This window comes from Octopus sinensis, linkage group LG14 (assembly GCF_006345805.1).
Source record: "Octopus sinensis linkage group LG14, ASM634580v1, whole genome shotgun sequence".
NCBI classification, from domain to species: domain Eukaryota; kingdom Metazoa; phylum Mollusca; class Cephalopoda; order Octopoda; family Octopodidae; genus Octopus; species Octopus sinensis.
In genome coordinates this window covers 66,159,836-66,177,878 of record NC_043010.1, presented here as the reverse complement: position 1 = coordinate 66,177,878, position 18,043 = coordinate 66,159,836, and the positions used below count along the sequence as shown (strand labels likewise).

Genomic DNA, 18,043 nt, shown 5'->3' with positions numbered 1-18,043 from the left:
TGTGTGTAAAAGCTAATGTGTTAGTGTAAAGTGTGTTTGTATGGGACTGTAGTGTGTGTATGCATGAGGTGATATGGAAAGTGACCACATCAATGACCATGTCAAAAGTTCAGATTAGTCTGTGTGTGTGTGTGTGTATGCATGTGATGGTGTGTGTGTGAATTTATTTTTTCATCTGTTGGATGAGGGTTAAATCTAAATTCTCTTTCATAGATGCTATTTGCTGAATATTTAGTGTTCACTGTTGATTGGAGCACGCAAAGAATTTATAAGGATTTAGCTACCACCCATGAAAGGCTGGTGTCATTTACGATGGTTTGCTAATTGTTTTAGATGACTGTGTAGTCACAAAACAGAGGCACACTCTCAACTCCCCCATCTTTTGACCCAGTAGCACATCCAGGATGTGACAACTGAAGGGATGGAGTTGGGTTGTACCAGCACATGGCTGGTTTTCATTTTCAGTTGAGTAAACTGGAGCAGCTTGAACTGAAGTGCTTTGCTCAAGGGCACAACCCATTGCTCTGTGCAGGAATTGAACCCACAGCGTTATGATCCTAACACCCTAACCACCAAAGCATGCACCTTCCAACCAGTAATATACTGCATTTAAACTGGCCATATCTGGTCCAAATATACTACCTGTTTTATGTTCAAACCAGCCTAATCTGGTCTCTCACACTTACCCTGCAATGTCATTCTTGTTTCCCTGGGCATGGATTCACTCCGGCGTCTGGCGACGGACTTGGTAAACACCCACAAAGTTATCAACCACCTCACCAACAACAGTTGTTGACTGCCATGACACTGCATCCTTTAAGGCCCTCATGCTTTCCGAAATCTGCCGAAACTACACCTGATTATATATACACTTTAGATGAGTTGTAGTGCACCTGAGCACTGTACACAATGTTTTATTATTATTATTATTATTATTATTATTATTATAAAAGTAAACAATCATATCACTGAAATCTCAAAGCCACAAGATAATGCATGACTAATTCAAAACAATGTCAATAAATAAGCAGAACATTTGACATGGTAATCTGAATGCTGAATGGTTTAAACGGCTTATTTCATTGTTTCCAGGTCTATTCAGACGGGTAGCAACAGCTGCCATGGGAATTGTCCAAGAAGAGGTCGAGCCCTTCATGTACAGTATCGAGGAGATAAACCAAAGTTTCTTGTGCCTCGGGGTCAGCTTCCCGACGATCACACTGCAGTGGTGCAACATTCTAATCTTGCTCAACTCTTACGATCCTCACTGGTGGAGCGCAATCATGCAGACACCAAACAAATTCATTATTCCAAGTCCCAGGTAAGACAATCATGGAGATAACCATCATCATCATCATCATCATCATCATCGTTTGACATTTGTTTTCCTTACTGGCATGGGTTGGACAGCTTGATAGGAGCCAGCAAGGCCAGGAGTCACTCTAGGTTCTATAATCTGTTTTGGCTTGGTTTTTACAGCTGGGTGCCCTTCTTAATACCGACCACTCCACAGAGTGTACTGGGTGTTTTTTTACGTGGCACCAACACCTACACCAATGCTTTTTATGTAGCACCTTGGTTTTAGGATCTCAATTTTGTTGTGGTGGGTGGGTCCAAGACCCAGGTAAGAGAGGAATGATACAGAATGTTGATTTAAACCAGTGGTTCTTAACCTTTTTTTTTTTTTTCATAATACCCCCTTTTTAAGTAGTTATGCCTAGCACCCACCTAATGGTGAATGAGGTATCACAACTAAACTAACTCACGCTCAGAGTTGCTGAAGCATGGAATAAACTGCCTGCGTCAGTTCTTGACTGCCATGACACTGCATCCTTTAAGGCCCTCATGCTTTCCGAAATCCGCCGAAACTACACCTGATTATATATACACTTTAGATGAGTTGTAGTGCACCTGAGCACTGTACACAATTATTATTATTATTTAATATAGATTTTAACCCTTTTGTTACTAACCTGGCTCTGGCTCTGTAGTACGAATGTCTTGTTTTCATAAGTCTTGAATTAAAATCTTCCACCAAACCTTAGTCACAATTTATGTTCCTAACACCAGCTGAATGATAACTAAGTTATTTTACTAAATTCTTTGTCATATTTTAAAATAATTGAAAGAAACACAGAGCATCTCAAAGTATATACAGTAACGAAAGGGTTAAGTTGTAAATTATTTTACTCAAACAATGGATTGTATAAAAATTTTGAAGCAATTGTCGTGATTAATAATAAATTCTTGTATATTCCATCTCCTGTCTTTCATTTGTCATATATATATATATATATGTATATATATATGTGTGTGTGTCTTATTTTCATACTTCTTTGCATTTATATCATTATACACACAGATATATATGATATCTTTATATATAAAAGTCAAGTTGTGTGTCTGTCTCCTACGATTTAGATTCCTAACTACTCCCACATTTTGCGGTGCAGTATCTTATAGTCGTGATTCATATTGAGCCTTTCTGGGTATTAGCGCGCGTCTATGATGAGTCTATGATTTAAAAAAAAATTTACCATCATTTTTTCCCATTTTAATGCATTTTTTCGCTATTATATAAGGGAAGTAACTCTCTAAAAATGTCTACAATGAGTCAACGATTTAAAAAAAAATTTACCATAATTTTTTTTCCCATTTTTAATGCATTTTTTGGCTATTCTTTTGGCTATAACTCTCTAAAAATGCTTATATAGTTATTTCCCTTACAAACCCGAGCAACGCCGGGCGATACTGCTAGTATATATGATATATATATATTTATAGGCTGCACACCCTCATAAGCCATAAATAAAGAAAGGTCAAAAAACATGCATAATTAGTTGTAGCCCCTTCCACACCTCACTGCACCCACCCTTGACTTTATTTACCCCTAATTGATGGTTGTATCTCTCTCTCTTGCTCTCTGTTTTCAGCCACCATCTGTCAGTAATGCCTGACATTCCAAGAACACCAGTTCACAGTTGCAATGTTGAGATTGTCCGACGTGGAGCGCTGGTTCTCTTCTGTGATTATGTGGTGCGTCTCACTCTTGATTTGCTCAGTTTTCTTTGTATGTGTGCATATGTATGTGTGTGTATTACTGTAGTACCCATCTCATGTGTGTGTGTGTGTGTGTTTGTCTGTGTTACTGTTATTCTCCTTGTCCTGTCTTTTACTGTTTATATTTTGTACTGTCGTTACTGTCCTGTTTTTGTTACCATTTTTACCCCTCTGCAAAAAAATCTCAAATTTTATTTAATTTGCTTTTTGCGGAAAGGAATGTTTCATTAAAGTCGTGTCTCGCCTTGACCTTCGAAACACGGAGTAGATAAAACAAAGGCGACTGAAGAAGGGGAATTTTCCTTGTATTGTATGTCCTGTACTCTATTTTTTCGTTGTTTAAGAAAAATGTCCAATTCCTTGGTTTTGTGTTTATGTTTTTGTTTCTCATTGTGTTCGACGTTTTTTTGGTGTCCTGTACCCATATATGCATGTATATATACATGTAGAGGTAGGTACGTACATATATGTATGTATATATGCACATGTTTTATTTTATTTATTAATCTATTATATATATATGTATGTATGAATATATAGTGTGTGTGTATATATATATTTGTGGGTACCTCTGTCTACACATCCTGTGGTTAGTTGTAAATGAACATCATCATCCTACACAAGGTTATTTCATTTCCAGTCTTCCATACGAAACATGTCTGGCTATGGTGGAAATATTACCTTGCTTGAAACCAGGCGAGGGTTGGTGACAGGAAGGGTACCCAACTGTAGAGTCTGCCTCAACGAATTGTGTCTGACTCATGCAAGCATGGAAAGCTAGCTAGTTTGTTAGTTCTCTCCATGCCACGAGGCACATAAAACTACAACACAGTTATCTCCAAGCAGCTCTGTTTTCTGCCCCTGTTCTGGTCCCATTCTGGCTTCTCCACTCTTCTTGTCTCATCTCATCACATGGAAAAGTGGACATTAAATGATGATGATGATGATGAAGAGGAGGTTGCAAAAGTCAGAAACAGTACACCTAAGCATTGACTTATTCTTAGACTGGAAACCTAACTCAAATACTTACCGCAAAGTGAGCTATACTGAAGGTACTCAAGAGTGAAGGGCTGGTGTGAACCTGGTAAAAAATTATCTCTATTACCCTAAAACAGACACAAGCTACCTTTGGATTCTGTACAATTTCTATTTGGCCTATGTCACTCCCAAGACTATGGTAAAAGACACTCAGACAAGGTACCATGGGGTGGGATTGAACATAGAACCATGTGATTGTGAACTGAACTTCTTAATCATGTCTCCTTACTCCTCCTTCTCCTTGAGCTTCGTTCAAGCCGCTCGCTTTTATTTTATGCTGCAACATTTTCTATTTCTGTTGATCTTCTCTCTCTTTTCCATGATTTGATTGAACTAATTACTTAATGATTAACGATTGAATCTCTTCTAGTGTGAGAACTTGACAGATGCTGAACACATGACTCAATTAATTATCAATCATGTTAACGATCTGGTGGAACTATCACATGAATCTCCTGTACAAGACTTAGTCAGGTCAGAATTAATATTCTTTACCGAAAATTATATTTATTCTTATTCCTTTATAAATCTTTATCACTGTAAAAGCTTACATGTCGTCAGTAACAATATTATTTAGCATGACTGAGGGCAGAATTAAAAGATTTAAGAACAGAATTAATAGAATTTAGGACATGGTTAATTTAAGGACATAATTAATAGAATTAAGGACATAATTAATAGTATTCTTTTCTACTTTAGGCACAAGGCCCGAAATTTTGGGGAGGAGCCAGTCGATTAGATCGACCCCAGTATGCAACTGGTACTTACTTTATCGACCCTGAAAGGATGAAAGGCAAAGTCGACCTTGGCGGAATTTGAACTTAGAATGTAAAGACAGACAAAATACCTATTTCTTTATTGCCCACATGGGGCTAAACATAGAGGAGACAAACAAGGACAGACAATGGGATTAAGTCGATTACATCGACCCCAGTGCGTAACTGGTACTTAATTTATCAACCCCGAAAGGATGAAAGGCAAAGTCGACCTCGGCGGAATTTGAACTCAGAATGTAACGGCAGACGAAATACCATTAGGCATTTCACCTAGCGTGCTAATGCTAACGCGTCTGCCAGCTCGCCGCCTTTTCTAAAAATATTCTTTTCTACTCTGGGCACCAGGCCCAAAATTATTTTGGAGGAGAGGGCCAGTCGATTAAATCGACCCCAGTACACAACTGGTACTTAATTTTTCGACCCTGAAAGGATGAAAGGCAAAGTCAACCTTGGTGGAATTTGAACTCAGAACATAAAGACAGACAAAATACTGCTAAGCGTTTTGTCTGGTGTGCCAACATTTTTGCCACTTTGGATAATTAATAGTATTAAGGGGATAATTAATAGAATTAGAGGCATAATGAATAGAATTAAAGATAAGATTAATAGAAATGGGGACATGGTTTAAGAGAATTAAGGATATATTGTCATTTAATGTCTGTTATCATTGATAAATGAATGGCAGAATCAGTAAAATTAAGGTGTGGCAATTGATTTCTTCCATTTACCATTCTCCTGTATTTTATATTGTGTGCAGTGCAATTCACCGAAACTCTGCCGCCAGTGGCCTCTTCATCCAAGCTATACATTCCAGGTTCGAGAACTTGACTAAGGTAAGATAGCTTTATAATAATAATAATACTCTATTTGCCGAGAAGAAGAATGTGTGTATGTGTGTGTGTATGTGCATATATGAGTGTGCGCCTATGTGTACAAGAATTTTGTGTGTGCATGTGTATGGGTATAGATGTATATATATACTTATACATGTGTTTATACAGGGTGTCCCAGAAGTCACCCACCAGTGTGGTTTTTTAAAAGAATACACTCTTACTGATTTCAAAAATGCGTTATTGAAATTAATAATAACAAATGCTCAAATTGAGCACCCTCTACAATAAAACATGCTGGAAAAAATATAATAAAATAGAATGCTTTAATTATTTTTAATGAAAAACCAGAATGGTGCGCGACTTCTGGGACACCCTGTATATGTGTCTATGTGTGTGATGGTGAAAGTTTTGTTAGGATTACAATGTCAGTGCTCCTTTCCTGTCTCCTTCTTGATGCCAGCTCTGATAGTGAGAGGTACAGGAGGGCTGCAACAAATACCACAAGGCATTCTGTGCTCTGTTTTAATCCTTCTGTTAATTTGTCACTTTCACTTTCTCATGGGAAATTACCACCTGTGTCATCTCTTGTGAAAGGTAGGAGAGTCCAGTTTGCTGGACATTGTTGTAGAGCTGAAAAAGAAGTAATTTCTACTCTTCTCCTCTGGAAGCCATCTACTCGCAACACCAGAGGGCGCACACTCTCCTACCCTGATGTAATCTCCAGGGATACAGGCATCCAGCAACAGGACCTCCGTAATGCTATGATGGACCGTGAAGTCTGGCGCAACATAGTAAATTCCATTGTCTCGACCACGGTCGACCAATGATGATGATGATGAACACATAAAGCGTGATGGGCCACAATCGTAGCCCAGATAGATGATGATAATGATAATGATGATGATGATGATATTAATTTATTTATTTGTTTATTTGTAGCCATCTCTTGTGAAGAAAACTCTGCAGTGTTTAGAAGCGATTCATCTGAGCCAGAGCGGTGCACTTTTGACTTTGCTAATTGACAAATTCCTGCACACCCACCATTTATCTGTGGCCCGCATTTGTGACAGTATTGCCTGCAGAAGACTCGAGACACTTCTTGCAGAAGTGGTTGAAGTAAGTTCTTCTTGCTCTGATATGATCGATTCTTTTCTCTGTAATGCACGAACATGAGTACAGGACATGGGAACTTGCACATGGGTACGCATACATGGGGCCAGAAGACAATACATTTGAAGTCTTTTGTGAACCGTCTTGGACAATTATGTGTGTATGTGTATGTATGGTAAGTAGCTTGTTTACCAATCACATGGTCCCGGGTTCAGTCCCACTGCGTGGCACTTTAGGCAAGTGTCTTCTACTATAGCCTCGGGCCGACCAAAGCCTTGTGAGTGGATTTGGTAGACGGAAACTGAAAGAAGCCCGTCATATATATGTATATATATGCATGTATGTGTTTGTGTGTCTGTGTTTGTCCCCCTAGCATTGCATGACAACCGATGCTGGTGTGTTTATGTCCCCGTTACTTAGCGGTTCGGCAAAAGAGACCGACAGAATAAGTACTGGGCTTACAAAAGAATAAGTCCCGGGGTCGAGTTGCTCGATTAAAGGCGGTGCTCCAGCATGGCCGCAGTCAAATGACTGAAACAAGTAAAAGAGTAATATGTTTTATCTTTTACTTGTTTCAGTCATTTGACTGTGGCCATGCTGGAGCACCACCTTGAAGGGTTTTAGTCTCATACAATAATTTTGTCTTGTACAATCTTGTGAAGGAACAATAATTATACTGATTGGATAGTGTGGTGGTGGCAGTGGTGGAGGTAAAGATAAGAAAGTGGAGATCTTATAAATTGTTTCTGCTATTTTGCTCTGCTATTTCAACCTTCACAAGGTAATTTATCAGCCACTTAACAGTGGTTACATTACTTATTTCTTTACTGCCCACAAGGGGCTACATACAGAGGGGACCAAACAAGGACAGACAAACGGATTAAGTCGATTACATCAAATCCAGTGCGTAACTGGTACTTATTTAATCAACCCCGAAAAGATGAAAAGCAAAATCGGCCTCGGTGGAATTTGAACTCAGAACGTAGTGGCAGACGAAATACAACTAAGCATTTCACCTGGCGTGCTAACATTTCTGCTAGCTCGCTGCCTAACAGTGGTTACATTACTAACGTTCGAGGTAGTGAGATGTCCTGCCTCAGATGTAAGTCTGCAATGAAAAATAAAGCCAAATTCAATCCTGAATCATGTCGTAAAGTTTAATTAGTCCAGTTGGATTAACAGATAAAGCTACGAGATAATTCATGATTAATTCAAAACAATGTGAATAAATAAGCATTACATTTGATGAAGAAATCTGAATGCTAAAGGGTTAAAGCAGGGAATTTGTATCCTAAAACCAGGGTCAATTTAAGGCAAGTTGCTATCAAAAGGGTTAAAACACATCTCAACTCTTGGAACACTGGGGTTCTAAATCCGCTAGGTTAGCAGAATCTTGAATTACATTATCTAAGGTGTATTTCTGTATTTAAGACAACAAGGAGACTTGGCTGCTATTTTTGGTAAGCCAAGCGATGAAGTTGAGACTCCTTTGTTGGCTTGGTGAAATTGGTTTTTCTCTCCATCACAAATTGGTTTTTCTCTCCATCTCAAATCGGTGCTTCTCATACTTGCCTGGATATATTTACATCTGTCCGTTGCCAGCCTCGCCTGGCCCCGTGCCGGTGGCACGTAAAAGTACCATCCGTTCGTGGCCGTTTGCCAGCTCTGTCTGGCACCTGTGCAGGTGGCACGTAAAAAGCACCCACTACACTCATGGAGTGGTTGGCGTTAGGAAGGGCATCCAGCCGTAGAAACACTGCCAGATCTGACTGGGCCTGATGAAGCCTTCCGGCTTCACAGACCCCAGTTGAACCGTCCAACCCATGCTAGCATGGAAAATGGACGCTAAATGATGATGATGATGATGATGTCTTAGTAGCTAATTCATTATACTTCTCTGTTTGTAATTCTTTGTACATATTTATGTTTTAGGAAAGCAGTAACCAATTGCCATTAGAAGACTTGGAGAAACTAGTGCAGTTCATAAAAAACAATGGACTGGCTAAACGGTAAGTGTTTTCTTCTTGAACAAGTCTTGGTTTGTATTCTGTAGTTGTTGAAGTTATGCTTTAATGAGGCTGCTAGGTTCTGTTCACTTGTCTCTTAAGGATGATGATCTGGTATGAGTCTGTGGCTGTGTGGTAAGAAGTTTGCATCCCAACCACATGGTTCCAGGTTCAGTCCTACTGTGTGACACCTTGGGAAAGTGTCTTATAATAATAATAATTGTGTACAGTGCTCAGGTGCACTACAACTCATCTAAAGTGTATATATAATCAGGTGTAGTTTCGGCGGATTTCGGAAAGCATGAGGGCCTTAAAGGATGCTGTGTCATGGCAGTCAACAACTAACGCAGGCAGTTTATTCCATGCTTCAGCAACTCTGAGCGTGAAAAAATGTTTCCGAAAGTCATGGGAGCTGTGTTGTTTTCTGACTTTGTAGGCATGTCCACGTGTGTTAGACACATGGAGATCAAAAAGGTGTTCAGTGTTGTTGTTGGTGAGGTGGTTGATAACTTTGTGGGTGTTTACCAAGTCCGTCGCCAGACGCCGGAGCTTCAGTGAATCCATGCCCAGGGAAACAAGGAGCTCAGAATATGGTAGGTGTCAGAATATAGCCTCAGGTTGACCAAAGTCTTGTGAGTGGATTCAGAAGACAGCAACTGAAAGAAGCCCATCGTGTGTGTATGTGTGTGTGTGGTAAGTGAAATCACAGTCATCCAGACATACAAGCTTGTCTTTTACAGGTATCAGTGCCATGTAAAATGTGCTCGTACCACTGCTGTGTAAATGCACCTGTGCTGGTAGCACATTAAGAGGACCCAGCACACTCTGGAAAGTGGTTGGTGTTAGCAAGGGCCTCCAGCCATGGAAACCATGCCAAAACAGACAATTGGAGTCTGGCCAGCTCCTGTCAAACCTATTTCTTTATTACCTACAAGGGGCTAAACACAGAGCGGACAAACAAGGACAGACATAGGTATTAAGTCGATTACATCGACCCCAGTGCGTAACTGGTACTTAATTTATCGACCCCGAAAGGATGAAAGGCAAAGTCGACCTCAGCGAAATTTGAACTCACAACGTAACGCAGACGAAATACCGCTAAGCATTTCGCCCGGCGTGCTAACGTTTCTGCCAGCTCGCCGCCTGTCAAACCGTCCAACCCATGCCAGCATGGAAAACAGACATTAAACGATCTGGATGATGAATATTATACATGCATGAAGGAATGTGTGTGTGTGTGTTTAATATTCTGTCTGTAAACATTCACCATCATTTCTCTTTCTTATAACTTTTATCATTTCATAGTCATGCACGGTTGGCCTCTCTTCTGAGCAAATTCCATCAAGTTCTCTGCCCAACCAACAGCTGTAATTTATCTCCTGAAAGAACACACCCGTTATCTTTACCAACACCACCTGTTGCAGATATCACCGTCGACAAGGTAAGATAAGATTTAAAGTAAATTATTCTCTTAACTCCAATCAGCTCTGTGATTCAAACTTGAGTCTTTTTGATAATAAATCACCTCTCAATTTAATCCTTTTACGTGCTGTCCCATGTTACCCACTTCACAAAAGCTGAACGTCTTCACTTTACAACTGGAGAATATTTTAGTTCTAACCTGAGTCTTGTGCAGTCACTTTTGTATTTTCTTCATTCTGTTGGGCACTTTACCCTGACCATAGAGGGGCCCTGTAAGGTAAGTGAGCACTTTTTTGCCTTGCTGGGTACAAGACAACCTCACTAGTGTTGGTGCCATTATAAAATGCACTCAATGCACTTAGTAAAGTTGTTAGTAAATGAGCAGAGACAATGTAGGCTTTAGAAGACTCTTTCGTCTCATCTCACTGAGGACATGGTAACCTCTGATGGTGGCACAATAAGCAAATGCAGCCACCACATACTGTAAACTGATTGGTGTTTAGAAGGGCATCCAGCTACAGAAACCATGCCAATAATAGAACATACCTTGTGAGTGAGTTGTATTCCTCTGACTCATCGAGAAGAGTGACAGTAACACTGAATAAGAACTGACTTGGACTGTGACGACTCATCTAACCCATGCCAGCATAGAAAGAGGATGTAAAATGAAAGAAATGTTGATGAAACTGTTGATAACTCAATAATTATTTCTTCCAAAGACCTCAAATGGCTTTTAAATATCTATGTGGTTCAAGAGTTCTCTTCTCAATTCCAAGGTTCTGTGTTCAACCCTAGTGTGCAGCATGTTGAACAAGTGTTTTTTTTACCCTAGCTCTAGGTCATACTTTGATTCCAGAGTGAAATTTGATTGAAAGCCCCTTCCAATGGACTGTATGTGACCTTGGGTGGTGGACAGTTAATCCTTAATCTGGCTTAACACCACCAAGTGGCTCTTAAGTAGGTGCCTTTCAGATAGTCCTCTCTGTTACTAGCATTCAGTACAGGTTTCTGGTTTAAAGTAAACTTGATATCTTGATCCACTAGCAACCTATGAGTCATTTTTTTGTCTTCCCTTTTCCCCATGTTCTTTGAGACCCTTTCTACAGCTAAAGTTCCTTTTTACTAGCTACATTTTCTGTGGTACCAATGTACTTTTTGTCTATATACTGTTTGTCAAAGTTAACCTTACTTTTGTGTTTACATCCCCGTCACTTAATGGTTTGGCAAAAGAGTCCGATAAAATAAGTACTGGGCTTACAAAGAATAAGTCCTAGGGACAATTTGTTTGACTAAAAGGCGGTGCTCCAGCATGGCCACAGTCAAATGACTGAAACAAGTAAAAGAATAGTGTAGATGATGTAAGTATTGTTAACAACAATTAAATGTTTCATCTTATAAGATCATATTAAAAGTCCTGAAAATTATTGTGTTCACTGCAACATACTCCAGACCTTTATATTATAATTATTGCTGTTTATAAAAATTTTAAATCATGAAAAGAAATCATTTTGAATTTAAAAAAGTATTAAATAGTGAATTATAATCTAATTTGGAATTTTTTTTTATTTATTAAAAAAACCCCAGAAATTTCTGGTTATATGATTTCTGGCTCTTTTAAAAGAGAAATAAACATTTTACTGTTTTCCTTGCAGGAATGGTATTTATCTGTTGTTAAGGATCAATGTTTTGGCGCAGAACCCAACACAAGAGAATGTGCCCTGCTCTTACAAAAACTTGACTATGCTGATATATTGACAGTTATCATGGCCAAGGTACAAATTCTTGTACAACGCTTTCTTTTCTTTTTTTTAATTTTAAAATCTTTTGTTTTCATTATGGATAATATATGAAGGCAGCGAGCTGGCAGAATTGTTAGCATGCTGGGTAAAATGCTTAGAAGTATTTCGTCTGCCATTATGTTCTGTGTTTAAATTTGCCGAGGTCAACTTTGTCTTTCATCCTTTCAGGGTTGATAAAATGAGTACCAGTTACACACTGGGGTTGATGTAATCGACTTAATCCCTTCTGCCAAAATTTGAGGCCTTGTGCTTTCAGTAGAAAGGATTATTAATAATGTGTGTGTGTATGTGTGTGTGTTAGTATGAGAAAGCTGAATGTGTTTCGATCGTTGGACTGCAGCCATGCTAGGGTACCACCTTGAAGGGTTTGGCGAACAAATCAACTTTAGGCCTTTTTTTAAACCTAATACTTATTCTATCAGTCTCTTTTGCTGATCTGCTAAGTTTCCGAGACACAAACACACCAATACTGATTGTCAAGTGGTGGTGGTGGTGGTGGAATAAGCTCAGACATAAACACAAACTCACACACACACACACACACACACACACACACACACACACAGAGGCAAAAATATAGACGTCACTAAAGTGAACAAGGGCACTAATCAGCGCCAGTATTGCTAGAAATAAGAGTCAAAACAACTCAATATACACAAAAGCACTATCTTAATGAGCTGACAATGGAGACAAGCTCCCTATGGTCAAGGATAGAGCCAGATGAGCGATGATTTCACATGTTGATGCTTAATGCATCTTAACACTCATCAGTGGTTCTCACCACGCCTAGGGTTAAACACATCTTTTCTTGTCAGCTTATAAACTTATATATACATACATACATATATATATATATATATATATATATATATAATCAATATAGGGTGGCAAGGAAAATTTGTAGAATTTATTGCCACCAGCGGCCCAGCGGGAAAAAAATTAAATAGTCATAGACCATTTTAAGTTCAACATTAACAATTAAGGAACGGCCATAATAGGCCATTCACCCACTAGAAATAACAGCCAAGCTTCTACCGCAAATAAAGATTAATTCCGTAAACAGGAGAAAATTAAAAAAATTACAGGGTAAATGTTTTTTTATTTTCTCTGTTACGGAATTAATCTTTATTTGCGGTAGAAGCTTTGGCTGTTATTTCTAGTGGGTGAATGGCCTATTATGGCCGTTCCTTAATTGTTAATGTATATATATATATATATATATATGATAGGAATCTTTCAGTTTTCAACTACCAAATCAACTCACAAGGCTCTGATTGGCCCGAGGTTATAGCTGAAGACACTTGCCCAAGGTGCCATATGCTATGGGACTGAATCCAGAACTCTGTAATTGGAAAGATAGCTTCTTATTTCTTTATTCCCCACAAGGGGCTAAACATAGAGGGGACAAACAAGGACAGACAAGATTAAGTCTATTACATCAACCCCAGTTGACCCCAAAAGGATGAAAGGCAAAGTCAAACCTCGGCGGAATTTGAACTCAGAACGGCTATGCATTTCGTCCAGCGTGCTAACGTTTCTGCCAGCTCACTGCCCTTTTTTTTTTTTTTTATCTCAGATATTTAGGTCCTCAGTTTCTTTTTCAGACAGGGATAACAAAAAAAGTCATCACAGAAATCTAGCTTCTTACCACACTAGACAAAGCACAACTTCACACACATAAAAAGAACAAAGAAATAGCATAAATTCTCTTACCAAATTCCCAGTTTGTAGTCTTGTACTGTATGTTAGATGGCATTGTCATAGTTGTTTTGTTTGTCTGTTTATTGCAGGAGTTCAGCCCTTCTATTTTGAAAGAGTGTATCTCTTTAGGCACCTTATGCACTCTTGAACAACACCGGATGGACGAGATGTCATCATGTTTACGTGGTGAACCTGTGAATATGTCTCGCTCATCCGAAGTCACATACGAACCACTGTTCCAGGCTGCCCAGCTCATGCTCTTCCGACACATTAACAGCGTGATTAATATGCTCCCTGTTCCACACCAGGTAAGTGTTTTTACTTTCTACCTTTTCTTTTGTTTTTTTTTCTTACTCTTTACCCTTTTTACTCTTTTACTTGTTTCAATCATTTGACTGTGGCCATGCTGGAGCACTGCCTTTAGTCGAGCAAATCGACCCCAGGACTTATTCTTTGTAAGCCTAGTACTTATTCTATCGGTCTCTTTTGCCGAACCGCTCAGGTACGGGGACGTAAACACACCAACATTGGTTGTCAAGCAATGTTGGGGGGGGGGACAAACACAGACACACAAACATAAACACACACACACACACACATATATACATACATACATTCATATATACGACGGGCCTCTTTCAGTTTCCCTCTACTAAATCCATTCACAAGGCTTTGGTCGGCCTGAGGCTACAGTAAAGACACTTGCCCAAGGTGTCACGCAGTGGGACTGAACCCGGAACCATGTGGTTCGTAAGTAAGCTACTTACCACACAGCCACTCCTACATCTATTTAACCATTTTTTATTGTCCCTAGTTTGAATCTTGTCAGGCCTTAACTATGCATAACACTAGTTTGTTTTAGCCACGGCAACTCATGCCAGACAGGATCATCATATTCATTATCATCATCATAATCATTTAATGTCTATTTTCCAAGCTGGTATGGGTTAGATGGTTTGACTGCAGCTGCAGAAGGCTCTTTTTTGGTTTGGTTTCTATGGCCAGATTCCTTTCCTAATATCAGTCATTTTGCAGAGTACCCTGCATGCTTTTCATGTGTCACCAGTACAGGTGCCTTTTACATGGCAGCGGCACAGAGGCCTTTTATGTGTCACCAGCACAGGTGCCTTTTACATGGAACCGGCACAGAGGCCTTTTATGTGTCACCAGCACAGGTGCCTTTTACATGGCACCGGCACAGAGGCCTTTTATGTGTCACCAAGCACAGGTGCCTTTTACATGGAACCGGCACAGAGGCCTTTTATGTGTCACCAGCACAGGTGCCTTTTACATGGCAGCGGCACAGAGGCCTTTTATGTGTCACCAGCACAGGTGCCTTTTACATGGCAGCGGCACAGAGGCCTTTTATGTGTCACCAGTACAGGTGCCTTTTACATGGCAGCGGTACAGAGGCCTTTTATGTGTCACCAGTACAGGTGCCTTTTACATGGCAGCGGTACAGAGGCCTTTTATGTGTCACCAGCACAGGTGCCTTTTACATGGCAACCGGCACAGAGGCCTTTTATGTGTCACCAGCACAGGTGCCTTTTACATGGCACCGGCACAGAGGCCTTTTATGTGTCACCAAGCACAGGTGCCTTTTACATGGCAGCGGCACAGAGGCCTTTTATGTGTCACCAGCACAGGTGCCTTTTACATGGCACCGGCACAGAGGCCTTTTATGTGTCACCAGCACAGGTGCCTTTTACATGGCACCGGCACAGAGGCCTTTTATGTGTCACCAAGCACAGGTGCCTTTTACATGGCAGCGGCACAGAGGCCTTTTATGTGTCACCAGCACAGGTGCCTTTTACATGGCAGCGGCACAGAGGCCTTTTATGTGTCACCAGTACAGGTGCCTTTTACATGGCAGCGGTACAGAGGCCTTTTATGTGTCACCAAGCACAGGTGCCTTTTACATGACACTGGCATGGCTATGTAAATATTTTTGTTGACATCATAAGAATTGGTAAACTTTTAAGAGAATGTAAAATAATTCTTTTGTTGGAACATTGTATCTCGAAGCACAACACATAAAGCTATAAATAACAGCATTACATATTGGATTGAAAAATTCATTTTGGACAGAAAATCAAAGGCTTTTTGTGGGATATGAATTCACATCTGTAGACAGCCTTCAATTTTTTCTATCCAAAAAGGCATTTTTTAACCCAAAATTTACATGAAGGCACGTGGCTTAGTGGTTAGGGCATTCGGCTCATGATCGAAGGTTGTGAGTTCAGTTCCCAGTGACGCATTGTCTCCTTGAGCAAGACACTTTATTTCACATTGATCCAGTCCACTCAGCTGGCAAAATTGAGTTGTACCTGTATTTCAAAAGGGCCAGCTTTGTCACATTCTATGTCACACTGATCCTCTCTGAGAACTATGTTAAAGGCACACCTGTCTCTGGAATACTCAGCCACTTGCACATTAATTTCACAAGCAAGCTGTTCTTGTGAATTGGATCAATTCGGTCATCATCATAACCGATGAAGTGCCAGTTATTTACATGCTATTATTTATAGCCTTATGTGTGCTTCAAGATTCTCTGTTCCAGGACAGTAAATATCTTTTTGTCAGAAAAATTTGAATCTTCTGCAACATCTATTTTCAATTTTACATTTTCTCTCTCTCTTTTTTTTTTCTTCACCCTCTCCTTTTTTTCAGGTCCTTGTTGATTTCCCCCCTCCTGGAATTCCAATGAGTCCTCGTGAGATCCAATACCAGGAGAAGATGGAGGATTTCTTTATAGATGCTGCCTGGATGGATGCTGTGTTCCAGTTTGCTGCCTCACTGCTGCAGTATCTGCAGTCGTTGATGTTGTTTCCATGGCAGCCGGCAGTGCCTCAGGAGTCACAGACAGACGTCTGTCGGTTTATCATACTAACACTAGAGGTAAGCACCTGGCTGTTGACTATTATTGTTGTCGCCATGGTTACCACTGTCACCCCCACCTCCCACTCAAAACTGTCCCCACTGCTGTTAGCACCCCCACTACAACTCACCACCAACATCCTCAGTATTGTTACTATAGATTTCTCTCTATATAAACGGCAGTTTGTCTGTCTGTGTGTCTGTCAGGTTGTACCCTCATCCTGACCACAGCTTTCAACCGATTCTGATGAAACTTGACACACACATAGCCCAATGTCATAATTCAAAACTAATGCAGCAAAAATTTTGAAAAGTTCCCCCAGTTCTGAAAAAAATCGATAAATTCGACATGGGATCGAGAATCTAAGCTTTTTATATGCAACACATTTTCTGTTGTAGTTTTTGCAACTTGCAATCGATTTTCACCAAACTTATGGTGAAGCTTAACGTTACCCTAAGAAACTTAATTCTGACGTTAGTTTTCCATGCAATACCTTACCATCAGAAAAAATCGATAAAATCATGCCATTTTGGGAAATCGCGTTTTCGCCCAAAGGGACAGCTAGGAACATCATATACACAGAGGACATTGCAACCTACACATGCGCCTTCGTTCCCTAGAGGGAAAGGACTAGATTGGGATTAGTCGTTGCCTACTAGGGGCTCTTACATACCCGGGCAACGCCGGGCTACTATAATATAAACCTTAAACTTTTGGCCCCCTTAACCGTTAATTCTAATTGTAAACCACGGGAGAAGATAATTTTTTAGACTCTATTATGAAATGAAATGAGTAAATACACAGTTTGGATCTTTATCTTTTACTTATTTCAGTTATTAGACTGTGGCCATACTGGGGCACTGCCTTGAAGAATTTAGAGTCAAATGAATTGAGCCCCGGTACTTTATTCTTTTTATTCTTTATTTGTTTCAGTCATTTGACTGTGGCTATGCTGGAGCACTGCCTTTAGTCGAGCAAATTGACCCCAGGACTTATTCTTTGTAAGCCTAGTACTTATTCCATTGGTCTCTCTTGGCGAACCACTAAGTTATGGGGACGTAAACACACCAGCATCGGTTGTCAAGCGATGTTGGGGGAACAAACACTGACACACAAACATATACATACATACATAAATATATGTATATATATGATGGGCTTCTTTCAGTTTCTGTCTGCCAAATCCACTCACAAGGCTTTGGTCAGCCCGAGGCTATAGTAGAAGACACTTGCCCACGTTGGATAAATAAACACATTCTTTTCAAAAGTTGCTTATTTCACTAAACGTTTCTGAATTCTTGATTATTTTCCAAAATTAATATGCAGGGCTGGTAGAAGATCATCATCATCATCATCGTTTAACGTCCGTTTTCCGCGCTAGCACGGGTTGGACGGTTCGACCGGGGTCTGGGAAGCCAGG

General features: G+C 40.0%; 1 protein-coding gene across 5 annotated transcripts in view; it reads left to right on the top strand.

The window, feature by feature from the left end:
• LOC115219551 (huntingtin) overlaps positions 1-18,043 on the top strand; it is a 125,283-nt gene that overhangs the window by 76,647 nt on the left and 30,593 nt on the right. For all 5 annotated transcript variants that reach the window (XM_036509150.1, XM_036509149.1, XM_029789760.2 and 2 more), the window contains 10 exons: positions 1,093-1,321; positions 2,934-3,036; positions 4,469-4,572; positions 5,632-5,707; positions 6,647-6,823; positions 8,750-8,826; positions 10,129-10,264; positions 11,898-12,017; positions 13,835-14,053; positions 16,416-16,643. In XM_036509150.1, coding sequence (XP_036365043.1) covers positions 1,093-1,321; positions 2,934-3,036; positions 4,469-4,572; positions 5,632-5,707; positions 6,647-6,823; positions 8,750-8,826; positions 10,129-10,264; positions 11,898-12,017; positions 13,835-14,053; positions 16,416-16,643 — 1,469 coding nt within the window. The remainder of the gene's footprint in view (positions 1-1,092; positions 1,322-2,933; positions 3,037-4,468; positions 4,573-5,631; positions 5,708-6,646; positions 6,824-8,749; positions 8,827-10,128; positions 10,265-11,897; positions 12,018-13,834; positions 14,054-16,415; positions 16,644-18,043) is intronic.